The following is a 17,080-nucleotide window of genomic DNA, read 5'->3' as shown; positions in this document are numbered from 1 at the left end:
TTGGTGCCACTTGGTGCCACTCTGGTGCCATTTGGTGCCACCTGATGTCCCTTTAGTGGCACTTTGTGCCATTCAGTGCCACCTGGTGCCACCTGGATGCCATCTGATGTCCCTTTGATGCCGCTGGTGCCACTTTGATGCCATTTTTTGTCACTTTGGTGCCACTTTGGTGCCACCTGATGCCATCTGGTGCCATTTTTTGTCACTTTGATGCCATTTGGTGCCACTCTGGTGCCATTTTTGTCACTTTGGTGCCACTTTTTGTCCCTTTAGTGCCACTTTGGTGCCACTCGGTGCCACTCTGGTGCCACGCAGGGACACCTGGCACCCTTGGCACCCCCCGGCTCCCCTTTGGTGCCATTTGGTGCCATTTGGTGCCATTTGTCCCCATTTTGGGACAGTGCCCTGCACGGGCTCAGCCCTGGGGCCGCTACCGCCCCTCCCCCCCCAGGGCCCCTCCCCCAGATGGGCGTGGCCCTGTCGAGGCCCCGCCCCCCGCGGCTCCAGTGCGCAGGCGTGGGGACTGGGGCGGACTGGGACAAACTGGGATGGACTGGGAGGGACTGGGAGGTGAAAATCTGGTGGTTTTGTGTCAAAAATTGGGGATTTGAGGGGGGAAAAATGGGGATTTTAGAGGGGAAAATGGGACTGGGAGAGGACTGGGTTATACTGGGACAAACTGGTTTGAACTGGGATGGACTGGGAGGGACTGGGAGGGACTAAAGGGAAAAAATCCGGGGATGTTGGGGTTAAAAATGGGGAATTTAGGGGGAAAATGGGACTGGGAGGGGACTGGGTTATACTGGGATGGACTGGGGGGACTGGGAGGGACTAAAGGGAAAAAATCCGGGGATTTATGGGGTAAAAATGGGGATTTAAGGGTTAATAATGGAGATTTAAGGGTTAAAAATCAGGGTGATAAAGGGGAAAACGGGACTGGGTTATACTGGGAGGGACTGGGACAAACTGGGATGGGCTGGGAGGGACTGGGGGGAAAAATCCGGGGATTTTGGGGAAAAAAACCGGGAATTTAGGGGTTAAAAGTGGGAATTTAAGGGTTAAAAATGGCGATTTTTTTTTCAGGGTTAATAACGTGGATTTAGGGGTTAAAAGTGGGACTGGTTTGGACTGGGAGGCACTGGGAGGGGACTGGGTTATACTGGTTTGTACTGGGGGGGGGAAATCCTGGGATTGAAGGGTTAAATTGGGGATTGAAGGGTTAAAATGGGGATTTTAGGGGGAAAAATGGGACTGGGAGGGGACTGGTTTATACTGGTTTGTACTGGGGGGGAGTGGGAGGGACTGGGAGGAGAAAATCTGGGCATTTTAGGGTTAAAAATTGGGGATTTTAGGGTTAATAATGGAGATTTAAGGGTTAATAATCGGGGCCTTAGAGGGGAAAACGGGACTGGGTTATACGGGGAGGGACTGGGAGGGAAAAAATCCGGGGATTTTGGGGTTAAAATTTGGGCATTTTAGGGTTAAAAATTGGGGATTTTCGCGGGAAAAATGGGGATTTAAGGGTTAAAAATTGGGGGTTTAGAGGGGAAAATGGGCCTGGGAGGGGACTGGGTTATACTGGGACAAACTGGGATGGACTGGGAGGGACTGGGAGGGACTGGGGGGAAAAACCCGGGGATTTTTGGAAAAAAAACCCGGGAATTTAAGGGTTAAGAGTGGGGATTTTAGGGTTAAAATGGGGATTTTGGGGTAATAATTGGGGCCTTAGAGGGGAAAACGGGACTGGGTTATACTGGTTTATACTGGGAGGGACTGGGACAAACTGGGATGGGGTGGGAGGGACTGGGAGGGACTGGGAGGGACTGGGGGGAAAAATCCGGGGATTTTTGGGAAAAAAAACCCGGGAATTTAAGGGTTAAAAGTGGGAATTTAAGGGTTAAAAATGGCGAGGTTTTTTTTAGGGTTAATAACGTGGATTTAGGGGTTTAAAATGGGACTGGTTTGGACTGGGAGTTACTGGGAGGGGACTGGGTTATACTGGTTTGTACTGGGGGGGGGGAAATCCTGGGATTGAAGGGTTAAAATGGGGATTGAAGGGTTAAAATGGGGATTTTAGGGGGAAAAATGGGACTGGGAGGGGACTGGTTTATACTGGTTTGTACTGGGGGGGAGTGGGAGGGACTGGGGGGAGAAAATCCGGGCATTTTAGGGTTAAAAATTGGGGATTTTAGGGTTAATAATGGAGATTTAAGGGTTAATAATCGGGGCCTTAGAGGGGAAAACGGGACTGGGTTATACTGGGAGGGACTGGGAGGGAAAAAATCCGGGGATTTTGGGGTTAAAATTTGGGCATTTTAGGGTTAAAAATTGGGGTTTCAGAGGGGAAAATGGGACTGGGTTATACTGGCAGGGACTGGGACAAACTGGGAGGGACTAAAGGGAAAAAAATCAGGGGATTTAAGGGTTAAAAATTGGGCATTTTAGGGTTAAAAATGGGGATTTTCGAGGGAAAAATTGGGATTTAAGGGTTAAAAATTGGGGGTTTAGAGGGGGAAAGGGGAGTGGTTTGTACTGGTTTGTACTGGTTTGTACTGGTTTGTACTGGGAGGAAAAATCCGGGGATTTTAGGGTTAAAAATGGGGATTTTAGAGGGGAAAATGGGACTGGGAGGGGCTGGGAGGGTTCCCCAAATTTTCTGATTTTTCCCCCATTTTGTGTCCCACGAGCTGCGGCCGTTCCGGACTCTCAAAAATCCCAAATTTCCCCAAATTTCCCCAAATTTTCCCATTTTTGTCTCCATTTTGTGTCCCAAGACCTGCGGCCATTCCAGACTCTCAAAAATCCCAAATTTTCCCCAAATTTCCCCAAATTGCCCCAAATTTCCCCATTTTAACTAAATTTTCAATTTCCCCCCCCCCATTTTTAACCAAATTTTCTGTTTTTTTCCCCTATTTTGTGTCCCCAGAGCTGCGGCCGTTCCAGACTCTAAAGAATCCCAAATTTTTCTCAAATTTTCCCCAAATTTTCCCTTTTTTACCCAAATTTTTGGATGAAAAACTCCAAATTTTCCCATTTTCCCCCCATTTTGTGTCCCCAGAGCTGTGCCCGTTCCAGCCTCCCTAAAATTTCCCATTTTTAACCAAATTTTCCCATTTTTGTCCCCATTTTCTGTCCCAGGAGCTGCGGCCATTCCAGTCTCTCAAAAATCCCAAACTTCCCCAAATTTTCCCATTTTTGTCCCCATTTTGTGTCCCCAGAGCTGTGGCTGTTCCAGGCTCTCAAAAATCCCAAATTTTCCCATTTTTTCCCATTTTTAACCAAATTTCCCCATTTTTAACCAAATTTTCCCATTTTGGACCAAATTTCCTGCTTTCCCCCCCATTTTAAACCAAATTTTCCAATTTTAGTCCCCATTTTGTGTCCCCGGAGCTGCGGGGAAATTGGGAAAAATGGGGAAAGAATTGAAAAAAATGGAAAAAAAAGAGAAAATCGGGAAAAAATGGAAAAAATGAGGGAAAACAAAGGGAAAATGAGGGGGAGGTTCTGGCTCAGAGCGTGGTCAACGGGGAGAGAAATTGGGGGGGGAAAATGGAGAAATTGGGAAAACTGGAAAAATTTAAAAATTGGGGGAAAACAGGGAAAGAAATGAGAAAAAATGGAAAAAAATGGGAAAAAAATGGGGAAAATGGGGAAAAACAAAGGGAAAATGAGGGGGAGGTTCCAGGCTCAGAGCGTGGTCAATGGGGAGAGAAATTGGGGGGAAAAATGGGAAAATTGGGGAAAATGGGAAAAATTTAAAAATTGGGAGAAAAAACCGGCAAAAAACAAAAAAAAATGTGGGGAAAAAAGGAAAAAAATGGGGTAAAACAAAGGAAAAACGGGGAAAAAATAGGAAAAAACAGGGAAAAATGGGGGGAAAATGTGAGGAAAAAATGTGGGAAATATGTGGGAAAAAAATAGGAAAAAAACAGGGAAAATGGGGAAAAAATAGGGAAAATGGGGGGAAATGGGGAAAAAACAGGGGAAAATGGGTGGAAAAAATGTGGGAAAAATAGGGAAAAAATAGGGAAAAAAACCAGGGAAAAATGTGGGAAAAATAGGGGGGAAATGGGGAAAAATAGGAAAAAACCAGGGAAAAATGGAGGGAAATGGGGAAAAAAAAGGAAAAAACCAGGAAAAAATGGGGGGAAAATGGGAGGAAAAAACAGGAAAAAAGGCGGGAAAAGTGGGGGAAAATAGGAAAAAATGTGGGAAAAATGGGGGGAAATGGGGAAAAAATAGGAAAAAAGAGAGAAAAATGGGTGGAAAATGGGAGGAAAAAACAGGAAAATGGGGGAAAAATGGGGGGAATGGGGAAAAAAAACAGGGAAAAAAACAGGGAAAAATGGGTGGAAAAAATGTGGGGAAAATGGGGGAAAAATAGGAAAAAATCCAGGGGAAAATGGGGGGGAAATGGGGAAAAACCAGGAAAAAATGTGGGAAATATGGGGGGAAAATGGGGAAAAATAGGAAAAAAACAGGGAAAATGGGGGAAAATGGGGAAAAAAAAAGGAAAAAAAACAGGTAAAAATGGGGGGGAAATGGGAGGAATAAACAGGAAAAAATGCGGGAAAAGTGGGGGAAAAATAGGAAAAAATGTGGAAAAAAAAATTTAAAAAATATGGGAAAAATGGGGCGGAAATGGGGAAAAATTAGGAAAAAACCCAGAGAAAAGTGGGGAAAAAATAGGAAAAAAACGGAGGGAAATGGGGAAAAATGTGGGGAAAAATGGGGAAAAATAGGAAAAAAATTTGGGGAAAAGGGGGGGAAATGGGAGGAAAAAACAGGAAAAAATGTGGGAAAAATGGGGTGGAAATGGGGAAAAATAGGAAAAAATGTGGGGAAAATGGGAAAAAACAGGGAAAAATGGGGAAAAATGGGAGGAAAAAACAGGAAAAATGTGGGAAAAATGGGGAAAAAATAGGAGAAACCCAGGGAAAAATGGGGAAAATGGAGGGAAATTGGGAAAAATGGTGAAGAAATGGAAAGAACTGCAGAAAAATGGGGAAATTGGGGGGAAAACAGGGAAAAATGGGGGAAACCAGGGAAAATCGGAGGTAAAATGGAAAAATTGGGGTAATGGGAAAAAATAGGGGGAATTGAGAAAAAAAATAGGGGGAAAATGGGGGAAAAAGGGAGGGGAAAGGAGGGAAAAATCGGAAAAATTTGAGAAAATGGAAAAATAGTGAAAAAATGGGGAAAAATGGGTGGGAAGTGGTGAAAATATTGGGGAAATGGTGGAAAATGGGTTTAAAATGGTGAAAATTTGGTTTAAAATGGTGAAAATTGGGGTGGAAATGGGGAAAATTGGGTGGAAATGGTGAAAATGGGTTAAAATGGTGAAAAATGGGTGGAAATGGTGAAAATGGGGGGGAAATGGTGAAAATTGTGTTAAAAATGGTGAAAATTGGGGTGGGAAATGGTGGAAAATGGGTTTAAAATGGGGAAAAATGGGGTGGAAATGGTGGAAAATAGGTTAAAAATGGTGAAAATTTGGGGCAAATGGTGAAAACTGGGTTATAATGGTGAAAATTGGTTAAAATGGTGAAAATGGGTTAAAAATGGTGAAAACATTGGGGGAAATGGTGAAAAATGGGGTGGGAAATGGTTAAAATGGTGAAATTTGGGTTAAAAATGGTGAAAATGGGTGAAAATGGGTTAAAATGGTAAAAAATGGGTTAAAATGGTGAAAATTGGGTTAAAATGGTGAAAATTTGGTTAAAATGGTGAAAATTCGTGTGGGAAATAGTGAAAATTGGGTTAAAAATGGTGAAAATGGTGAAAATTGGGCTAAAAAAGGTGAAATTTGGGTGGAAATGGTGACAATGGGTGAGGGACATCAAGATGGAGCCCGAGGACACCGAGGGTGACAATGCCAGCCCAGGAACGGCCTTGGGGACACCGAGGGTGACAATGCCAGCCCAGGAGTGGCCTTGGGGACACCAGGATGGGCTGAGGGACACCAAAGTGGCCTCGGGGAGAACAATGGCCCCGAGGCCTCCTCAGATGTCCCCAAGGTCCCCAAGGTCTCCAATGTCCCCAGATGTCCCCAAGGTCCCATCACCCCAGCATCTCCAATGTCCCCAAGGTCCCATATGTCCCCAAGGTGCCATCACCCCAGTATCTCCAGGGTCCCCAATGTCCCCAATGTCCAAACATCTCCAATGTCCCCAGTGTCCCATCACCCCAACATCTCCAGGGTCCCCAATGTCCAAACATCTCCAATGTCCCCCAGGTTTTCCAATGTCCCCAAGGTCCCCATCACCCCAACATGTCCAATGTCCCCAGTGTCCCATCACCCCAACATCTCCAAGGTCCCCAATGTCCCCAACGGCCCCAACACCCTCCATGTTCGCAAGGTCCCCAAGGTCTCCAAGGTCCCAAACATCTCCAGTGTCCCCAAGGTCCCCATCATCCCAATGTCCCCAGGGTCCTCAAGGTCCCCATTGCTCCAACATCCCCGATGTCCCCAGTGTCCTCCATACTCCCAAGGTCCCCAACATCTCCAATGTCCCCGAGGTGCCATCACCCCAGCATCTCCAATGTCCCCAAGGTCTCCAATGTCCTCAGTATCCCCAAGGTCCCATCACCCCAACATCTCCAGTGTCCCCAACGTTCTCCAATGTCCCCAAGGTCCCCAAGGCCCCATCACCCCAGTGCACCTGATGTCCCCAGTGCCCCCAGTGTCCCCAAGGTCCCAAAGGTCTCCAACATCTCCAATGTCCCCAAGGTCCCCAAGGTCCCCATTGCCCCAACATCTCCAATGTCCCCAGTGTTTTCCAATGTCTGCAATGTCCCATCACCCCAACATCTCCAGTGTCCCCTAGGTCCCCATCATCCCAATGTCCCCAAGGTCCTTATGTCCCCATCACCCCAACATCTCCAATGTCCCCAACATCTCCAATGTCCCCAAGGTCTCAAAGGTCCCCAACATCTCCAATGTGCCCAACAACCTCCATATTCCCAAAGTCCCCAACGTCCTCAAGATTCCCAAGGTCTCCAACATCTCCAACATCTCCAAGGTCCCCAGTGTCCCCAAGCTCCCCAAGGTCCCCAAGATCCCCATCACCCCAACATCTCCAACATCTCCAAGGTCCCCAAGGTCTCCAAGGTCTCCTCACTCGTGTCCCCTCTCCCCCAGGCTTGTCCCCGGTGTCCTGCCCCCCCCGTCCTGGCGGGTGACGCGCTGCTCCTGGTGGTGGCCCAGCTGCCCCGGGTGTTCCTGTGGGGGGCCGGCGGCTTTGTGCCGCACACGGACATCCCGCACATGGACATCCCGCACAGGGACATCCCGCACGGGGACATCCCGCACATGGACATCCTGCACAGGGACATGTGGTTATGGGGGTCCATCAGGGTTATGGGGTCATGTGGGTATGGGGGTCCATCAAGATCATGGGAGTAACCAGGGTCATGGTGTTATGGGGTTCCATCAGGGCCATGTGGTTATGGGGGTCCATCAGGGTCATGCGGTTATGGAGGTCGATCAAGGCTATGGGGTCATGGGGGTCAATCAGGGTCATGAGGGTCCATCAAGGTCATGGTGGGTCAGCAGGATCATGGGGTTATGGAGTTCCATCAGGGTCATGGGGTTATGGAGGTCCATCAAGGTTATGTGGTTATGGGGGTCAATCTGGGTCATGGGGGTCCATCAAGGTCCTCGGGGTCCATCAAGGTCATGGGGTTATGGGGTTCCATCAAGGCCATGTGGTTATGGGGGTCCATCAAGGCCATGTGGTTATGGAGGTCCATCACGGTCATGTGGTTATGGGGTTCTGTTGTGGGAAGGAGACCAGGACACCAGGTGGTTCATCACAGGTCCAGTTTATTGAAGAAAGCATCAAACACTTATACAGCAAATAACAAGCTCATGAATATTCTGTAAGCCAAGCAATCTATTGGTTAAACTATACCATGAACTCTTCCTCATTCCTTAGGGGTTACATCTCTCTTTTCTCATGTCTTTTTCACTATTTGTTATCCTACTACAGCTAGGCCCAAGGACACGCTATCTCACAGGTGCAGGACTTGGAATTAACCACGGCTTTGTACTTTTCCAATCTCCAGCCTCCTAAATTTCCCAACACTTCCCCTGTTTTTATTTTTTATGAAAAGCAAAATTCTATGGGCTAACTGTGTCACACTCTTTGCAGCACAAAAATAGGCAATTCTAACAACTAAACAGTATTTCAAACAGTATTCTCAGCTAGCAAGGTTTCTCTCTTACAAGGGATCTAAGCCAGGGAAACAAAACAAAAAGGCCGTCACTATTTATAGGATATGCTATACAACAGATACAAAAAGAATTCTGTGTGCTACAAGGCTCAAACCAAACTCAGGTGTGCTAATACAACTTACAAAAATAAGCTAAAGGAGTAACGTGTGCGCAGGTTTCACCCGTGTCAACTGTCTGGTCAGTTTGCTTTCTATTCTCAAACAGCAGATATACTTCAAACAGGAATGGCTCTACTCACAAATGCTTCTGATTGTCCTTTTTTAACAAGAGTTTCTCTGATGTTCACAACAACACTTCGCACACAAGTCATAAAAATAAACGCCTATCATAAAAGTATAGATCTATCTAACATCACTTAAACTTAATAGTACCTAGACATAAAATGCTTAAACTTAAAATATTTTAACTTAATAGAACTTAACATTACTTGAACTTATCTTTACTTAAACTTAACAGATATTTAAATCAACAGAACTTACATGTAAAATCACTTAAATCTAACAAAACTTCAACAAAACTTAACTGACTTAAAATTCTACATAACTTAAACCTAATATAATTTAAACAGAATCTAGGTTTATTTAAAATTAATAACACTTAAACTTAACAGGAGATAAATTTAACAAAACTCAACCTTAACAGTATTTAACATTTAATGGCACTTAATAGATAATTTAACTTAAACTAAGCAACGGATAATACTTACTATAGAAATAAAATATCGCATTTACTATAACTTACTTACAGGCCTGATTCTAAAATACTAAACTAAAACAAGTTTCTTCACGTATTTGCTGCAGCATTTTTATACTTAAATGCACTCAAACATAAAATGTTTTTTTTAAAGGTATACCTGTGGAAAAATTCTTTTCAATTCAGTGCTTGCTTTTACTTTTATCACATCTAAACAAAGTTTAAAAAATACAAAAACCACACTCATTACATCTTACTTCTACAACCACTTTAACACATTTTTAACGTTTTTAAATTTTTTCAAAATATAATTTCAGAGTTTAATGTTCTACTGACTGAGTTAGTTGGGCTTCTGATATTTAAAGTCTCTTTTACAGTCTCTGCTAGGAAAAATAAAAAATCCTTTTGACATAGGTGAAAAATGTCTTGACCGTAATGGTCCTTGGTGTCCATTGTTTATTATCACTGGCTTCTTACTTGCAGTAGGAATCTTTCTTTTGTTGACAAGAGTCACATTTATTATGCTGTTAGGTCTCACACTGAAGCTTTTGCCGGCTGCGGGGCGGAGGGAGAGCGCTCCCGCTGGAAGAAGCGCTCCGGTCCCGTGGCGCTTGTGTCGGAGGGGGCGACCCCCCCCCGCGGCTGCCGCCGCTGCCGCCGCTGCAGCGCAGCATTTCAGGTGGCCGCTCGCCGCGGCTGCTCCCCATGGCGGAGCGCCCATGCCGAGTTCGGAGCAGCACAGCCTCGCAGGTGTCCCGAGCCGCAGCTGCTGCTGTGCACTCAGAGACATGCTGAAGTGTATTGTACATCACCCGCCATGGCTTGCTCGGTTTCTTTGCTGACTTATCATCTTCTAACACTGCTTCCCACAGTATATCCCCAGATTTTCTCCATTCTGAAAGTTCATGTGGGTTAAGGAAAGTTTCTTCAGCGTATCCGTAGGCTAGTAACAATTCTATCCCCTTTATCCCTCACCATTCTACATACGCGGCGGATAACTTATATGCTGCTTGCCTTTTCATACCTCTTTCGTGAGCGCTCTTGAAGCTTTCCAGGCTCCAGCAGCACGTATGGCTCAGGTCACCGATGTGAACCCCGAGCATGCTTCAAAATTCTGGCACCTATGATTTAAAATATATTATGTTGTTGTCATTTACAAAATACACCCTGTGGGAAGAGGGATGGAAATGTTTATTATGCTAATAGCAATGAGTATGCTAATAATGAGGCAAAGGCGGAATTGACAATCAACCATCTAGCTGGAGAAGGACAACACAGCCTACCAGATGATCAAGCAGCAGGTATCCTCAGAGAAGTATTGGATGATATCAAAGAGATGGCTTTGCAAGCTTTAATCCAGGTATTGGATGGTAGCACCCCCAATTTGGACTAGCTTGGGTGGCTGCAGCTAAAGCTTTAGGACAATTACACCATCTTGGGTGCCTGTTAAGTAAGCAAACCAGTGCTACCTCCCTCACACTGAGGGGCCTGCTCTCAGACATAGAGTCCATCAGACATGCCACCTTGCAAAACAGCGATAGAGTTTTAACTCTGGGCACAGGGGCATGGCTGTGTAGACTCTGAGGGCATGTTTTGCATGAACCTCTCCAGCCACAGAGAGTCAATCCACAAGAGCATTCAAGTACTGAATGAAGAGTTCAAGAAGCTTCAAGTGGAAAACAAAGACTGGTTCAATAAACTCTTCCAATCCAAGGGATAAAAGGCTTGGATGATATCTATCTAAAACAGGACATTTAATTTTCCTAGTTGTTGTTGTATTGTTAATTGTCTCATGTTTGTTTAGATGCTTTTAGAAAGTCTTACAAAATTCTTTCAGTTTTGTCTTTGTTGTAAAACAGAAAGAGGGAAGATACCCAACACAGGCTCCTCAGGGACTCCTTGGAGGAGAGAACTGGAGGTCCGGAAGGCACAAAAACCTCTCAGACACTCAATTTTGGAAGGAAATTCCTTAAAAGTTCCTAAAAGTATTCTTAAATCCATAAAGTACCTTAAAAACCTTGAGTATCTCAAGGCATTAATGAGCCCCACTGAATGTCAGTACAAAGCTCCCCAGGGACTCATTAAAGCAGATAACTGGGGCCATGATTCAAAAACCTCTGGCACAGTGTGTATCAAAAGGGAAACACCAAGTACCTTAAAATAACTGAAGTACCCTGTAGTATTAATGAGCCCCACTGAGTGTTGTTACTGACAAAGCCTCTCCAGGGACTAATTACTGCAGATAATTGGAGGCCATGATTGCACAAACCTCTCAGAGACTCCAAGGCAAAAGCCAAACCCAAAGTCCTTTCAAAAACCTGCAGTCCCTGCAGGGAGCATTAAGGATTCCCCAGGGCCATTGTTGAGCAAGGCTCCCCAGGGACTCCTTCCAGCAGATCCTTGAAGCCCCTGGGATGTGGGCTAGGGGGGGATGCTGAGGACAGGACAAGGGGCTGACAGTGCCTAGCCTGGCTGAGGCTGTGCCAGGAGACCCCAGTGCCTCAGCACAAGGTGTCTCCTCACAGCCCTTGGTGGCACAGACCCTGCTTTGCCTCAGGGCACCAAGACTTGGCTTCTCTTTGTCCCCAGCTGTCATCACTGCCTCCAGTTCTCTGCTCTGCCTGGGGCCTGGGGACACTTTCTCCTTTGTGCTCTTCAGTGGGACCCATTAAAAGTCCAAGAAACTTTGAAGTTGGATTCTGACTTGGGAGTTCTGGAGAGGTTTATTCAGCTCCCTCTCAGGGACTGATGGTCAGGGCCTCAGCACGAAGCTCCAGAGGCTCATTAAAGTCCTTGTGCTGTGTCTGTGCTGCTGAGCTGGGCTGGGCTCCTGGCACAAAGGCAGCTCCTGGTAATGAAGAAGAGCTTCAAAAGCACATTTCTCTTGATGAGCAGCTCTTCTGCCAGCCCAGATGGGCTAGGGCACTGCCTGCAGCCACCCTGGGCACAGCACAGAGCCACGGAGAGCTTCAATCAGTCAGGGCTGGGAAGGTGCTGAGAAGTGCCTGGGGCACAATCACTGCAAGCCCTTGGCACAGGAACCTCTGGCTGCAGGACAATGCAGCTGCAGCTCCTGGAATGATCTCCTAAAGCTGGAACATCGAGCTGGAACATCCCAATGCCTGCAGACCCTGTGAGTACATTCTCTGATTGTCTCTTGTGCAGAGCAGCCAGGGGTGCCCAGGTCCTGCAGAGCAGGGTCCTGCAGCCCAGGGCGCTGTGCTGGGGCAGGGACTCTGCTGCCTGCCAGGGACAGCTCTCAGCCAGCCCTGGCAGCTGCTCCCAGCGCTGGGGGACAAGATCTGGGTGGGAGGCGACAGCTGGTCAGGCTTGGAAGTGTTCTCCTTGTGTGGGGTGATGATGCTGCATTGTTCAGGACTGCTCCCAGCATGGCATTTAACTGCATGACATTTCCAAGTAGATTATACAGGGAGCAGACAAAGGCAGGGGTTGCATAAAGGGGAAAACCTGCTTTTTGAATCTAATGCTCTGGGTTGCCTGGGTGAGAAACAGCCCACAGATATTCATCTCTCTGTTAAGGCTGAGAAAAATAAACAAAAAAATTCTCTTAGATGTGAATAAACTGGGCTGTTACAAAGATCAGCAGAGGCCCCCTCACAGGCAGCATCAGTGTTCCTTTTCCAGCCTCCTCAGGGTTGATATTACTTTGCCATCAGAGTCTGCAGAGCCAGACCTGCCCCTTGGCAATGCCAGAGCTGGGAGGGGTCTGCAGGGCAGAGCTGAGCCCCCAGGGCTGGGCCGGGCTCTGGCAGCACTGGCAGGGCCCAGCCCTGGGCACAGGGAAGCAGCTGCTGGAAGGGACAGCTCCAGGCAGCAGAGTCCTGGGCAGGCAGAGGGGGGAAAGTTCCCCCAGGCTATGCTAGGATATTTTAAGTCCTCTCCAAACCCAAGTATTCCATGATTACTTTTCTTACAGATCCCCATGCCAAGGCACAGCAAATGTCCAACAGCAGCTGCATCAGGCACTTCCTCCTGCTGGCATTTGCAGACACGCGGCAGCTGCAGCTCCTGCACTTCTGCCTCTTGCTGGGCATCTCCCTGGCTGCCCTCCTGGGCAACGGCCTCATCATCAGCGCCGTAGCCTGCGGCCACCACCTGCACACGCCCATGTTCTTCTTCCTGCTCAACCTGGCCCTAACCGACCTGGGCTCCATCTTCACCACTGTCCCCAAAGCCATGCACAATTCCCTCTGGGACACCAGGAACATCTCCTACACTGGATGTGCTACACAGCTCTTTTTCTTTCTGTTCTTCATTGGAGCAGAGTATTTCCTCCTGACCATCATGTGCTACGACCGCTACGTGTCCATCTGCAAACCCCTGCACTATGGGACCCTCCTGGGCAGCAGAGCTTGTGCCCACATGGCAGCAGCTGCCTGGGCCAGTGGCTTTCTCTATTCACTGCTGCACACGGCCAATACATTTTCCCTGCCCCTGTGCCATGGCAATGCCCTGGGCCAGTTCTTCTGTGAAATCCCACAGATCCTCAAGCTCTCCTGCTCACACTCAAACCTCAGGGAACTGGGACTTCTTGCTGTTGGTGTCTGTTTAAGTTTTGGCTGTTTTGTGTTCATGGTTTTCTCCTATGTGCAGATCTTCAGGGCCGTGCTGAGGATCCCATCTGAGCAGGGACAGCACAAAGCCTTTTCCACCTGCCTCCCTCACCTGGCTGTGGTCTCCCTGTTCATCAGCACAGCCACATTTGCCTACCTGAAGCCCCCCTCCATCTCCTCCCCATCCCTGGATGTGGCCCTCTCAGTTCTGTACTCAGTGGTGCCTCCAGTCCTGAACCCTCTCATCTACAGCCTGAGGAACAAGGAGCTCAAGGCTGCAGTGTGGAGACTGATGACTGGATGGTTTCAGGAACATTAAACTGCTGGCTAATTTATGCAAAGTGCTTGTAATAAAACTAATCTTTGATACTTCTTGTTGGTTTCCTTCTGGAGGTTCTGTTTCTTTCTTTTAATTTTTTCATATTGTCTACAAAGAAATGCCAATTTTTATACCATTTCTCATTTTGTTTCTCTATTCCTTCACTGTAACCAAAACTGTGTCAATGAGGGGCTGCACTCTCTGTGGCTTTAAAGGAACTAAAGGATCTCCCAGCAGGGTTTTCTGCAGAAATGCCCTTTTGTTGCCTTCTCTGGAGCTGCAGCAGCAATGTCTGTGTGCAGAGCTGGGGGCAGATCAGTGCTGGTCCAGCAGCTGTGCCCAGAAGCAGCAGCACTTGGTGTTGCCAGTGCTGCTGCCGTGGCCCTTCCCCACTGCCCTGGTGGCCCTGGTGTTGCTGCAGGGCCTGAGTGCTCTCGGGGCCAGGCACAGCCCTGGGGGTGGCAGTGCCGGGGCTGCAGCAGGGACAGGCCATGGGCACTGCTGGGGCAGCGTGGACGCCTCAGCCCAGGGCCTGGGGGCTCCAGGCTCCTTGCCCAGGCTCTCTCAAGAACATGGCCAGGCAATGCTCAGCACAGAAAACCCCCGTGAGCAGCCCCAGTCTGGCCGTGGGCAGGCTGGGGGCAAACAGCATGACTGGGATTATGCAAGGGCCCTGGGGCATATGGGAAGGAGCAGCAGAGCAGGGGCTGATCCATCCCCAGTGCGCTGGACAGCCCAGGGCAGTGTCCCAGAGTGTCCTGATGGAGCTGCCAACAACATCCCCCCTCTGCAGCCCTGGCCTCTCCCCCAGCTCACATAGGTGCCCCATCCTTGCAGGCACAGACACGGCAGCACTGGCTCAGCAGCCCCTGTTTGCATTGCACAGAGCAGGGGGAGCACCCCCATGCTGTTGCTGTGGGGACATGAACCTGAGAGAGCACAAATGCCATCAGCCCCTGGGGCCAGCAAGGGCTGGGGGACACCAGGGAAACCACTCAGCTTTGTCCTGGCCTCTACACTCAGCCAGAAAGTTTGTTCCCATCAGCTGGGAGTTTCCTGTCCCACTGCAGACGCTGTTTCTCAGAGCCGGGGCTGCCTGGCCGCCAGCCCCAAACTGCCCTGAGCATTTCCTTGGCTTCACCTTTGCTTTCTTTACTCTTCCTGATACAAATTTCTTCCTACTGCCATCCCTGTTTTCCCTTTCCTCTCTGGCCCCACTCCCCATTGCAGTTCCTGACTTGGCACCATGGGAACGTCCCTTGGGCAGCAGGATCATCCTACAAGTGCTGCAGGAATTGTCTGCAGGCTCCTGCAGTGCCTGGTGCTGCTCCCTTGCCAGAGGCACCCCAGGCCAGGGGGGCACATCAGAGCTGCTGTGTCTGGCTCTGGGGATCCCTTTTCTGGACAATGAGGAGGAGCTGCAGAGGCTCTGCAGGACAGACAGGATGGGCTTTGGGGCTGGCAGGAGAAGCTGAGGGACCTGGGCTCCTGGAGCTTCTCAAGAGGAGGCCCAGGGCTCATCCTGAACTGCTCCAAGGGTGGTTTCAGAGAATCCCAGAGTCAGCAAGGTTGGAAAAGACCTTGGAGGTCATCACGTCCAACCTGTGCCCCGACACTGCCTTGTCGCCCCTGGGCCTCCTCTTTTCCAGGATAAAGAACCCCAGCTCCCTCAGCCACTCCTCAAAGCTCTTGTGTTCCACATCCGTCATCAGCCTTTTTGCCCTTCTCTGGAAATGCTCCAGCCCCTCCATGTCCTTCCTAAATTGGGGGCCAGAACTGGACACAGCATTTAAGGAGCTGCCCAAGTAGTGCTGAGCACAGGGGAAGAATCCCTGCCCTGCTCCTGCTGGCCACACCATTCCTGATCCATAGGAGTTACAGGCATGGGATGATGGAAATGGTGGGGAGGAGGTGTGGAAAAGATCTGTATGACTGTCAGCCATGAAGGGTCTTGATTTTCATATATGTTCAGGATGCATTAGAAGGTTCTGGGAGTTAATACCAACTGGACATTGCTGATATCAATCCATAAATAGTAAAAGAAAACAGGACAAAACAGTTCTGTTTTTGTTTTTTTTTTTTTTTTTCAATATAGCAGTTTCACTTTTAATACACTTGTGAATTAACAACAGAAATATTGAAAACTTTGATTTTTCTGTGGGGCTTGTATTGTTCTAGTGTTTTGAGCAAATGTTTATGAGCTTTTCTCACTGAATTCCTGAAATGACGTGCTGAAGAAAGAAGAAGCCTCTGGAGGAGTAAAATCCAAGTGGCTGAGGATCCATCCCCATCAGAGCAGCAATGAACAGAAATGGGCACAGCTTTGTGGCTGCCCCAGCTCTGGCATGGGCCCTGGGCCTGGAGCAGGAGCAGCTCTTGAGGGCCCCAAGGCCGTGGCTCTTTTGCTGCCCCGGGCAGATGGGATGGCAGCAGGGGCTGCAGAGCTCTCAGCACCTCAGCCTGAGGGGAGCAGGGCAGCCAGGGAGCCTCCTTTGGCCTTGGCCAAGCACCTTCCCCCATGGCTGGGGCTGAGTCCTGTGGCAGCTGCAGCTGCTGCTGTGCCCTTGCTAGGGGCTGAGGCCATGGGGCAGTGCCCAGAGCAGCCTGGCCTGAGCACAGCTGTGGGGCCAGAGCTGGCTGGGCTGGGCTGGGCTGGGGAGAGGCCCTTGGTGCTGCCCAGAGCTCAGGGCAGCTGGCAGAGCTTGCAGGGAGTTGGGCTGGGCTCAGAGAGCCTGGCCCAGAAACCATCAGTGTCCATCTCAGCCTGGCTGAGCGTGCAGGGGCAGGACTCAGGCCAGGCCTTGTGGGGCAGGGCCAGCACCTGTGCAAGGCATTGCAAGCAGGCAAGTGGCCCAGAGAGGAGGCTGCTCTGTGCCCTTGGTGGCATGGACAGAGCAGGGAGAGGGCCCAGGACATTTGTCAGCACCAGCCTCTGTGCCCAGCCCTTGGCAGCCCTGGTTGCTGAGCTCAGCTTTGGCCTGGGCTGAGTTTGGCTGTGGCCCAGCTTCATCCTCCTGCGGGGCTCAGGGCCTGTTCCCAGCCATGGCCAGCCCTGGCTGCCTCTCTGCTGGCCCAGAGGCTGGCAGAGCCCGGGGCAGGGCTGTCTGTGCAGCCCCACAGGTGCCAGGGGCTCTGCAGGAGCTGGCAGAGGCTGCCCAGCAGGGAGGCCATGGGGCACAGAGCCCCAAGGCTGCTGTGGGCACCACGGCACAGGGCCCGTTCCCAGCTGCAATGCTCCTGGCCTGGGCTGGGCCTGCA

General features: G+C 49.1%; 1 protein-coding gene across 1 annotated transcript; it reads left to right on the top strand.

Moving 5' to 3' along the window:
* Window positions 1-13,225: 13,225 nt before the first annotated feature.
* Window positions 13,226-13,789, top strand: LOC134413932 (olfactory receptor 14J1-like; the record flags this gene model as incomplete). The annotated part of the gene is made up of 1 exon (XM_063147951.1): window positions 13,226-13,789. A coding segment is annotated over one exon (564 nt), but the record flags the coding sequence as incomplete, so codon positions are not given.
* Window positions 13,790-17,080: the final 3,291 nt, after the last annotated feature.

Source organism: Melospiza melodia, unplaced genomic scaffold, assembly GCF_035770615.1.
Source record: "Melospiza melodia melodia isolate bMelMel2 unplaced genomic scaffold, bMelMel2.pri scaffold_61, whole genome shotgun sequence".
Lineage (NCBI taxonomy): Eukaryota > Metazoa > Chordata > Aves > Passeriformes > Passerellidae > Melospiza > Melospiza melodia.
The sequence above is the reverse complement of the archived record's forward strand: the minus strand, read 5'-3'. Positions and strand labels throughout refer to the sequence as shown.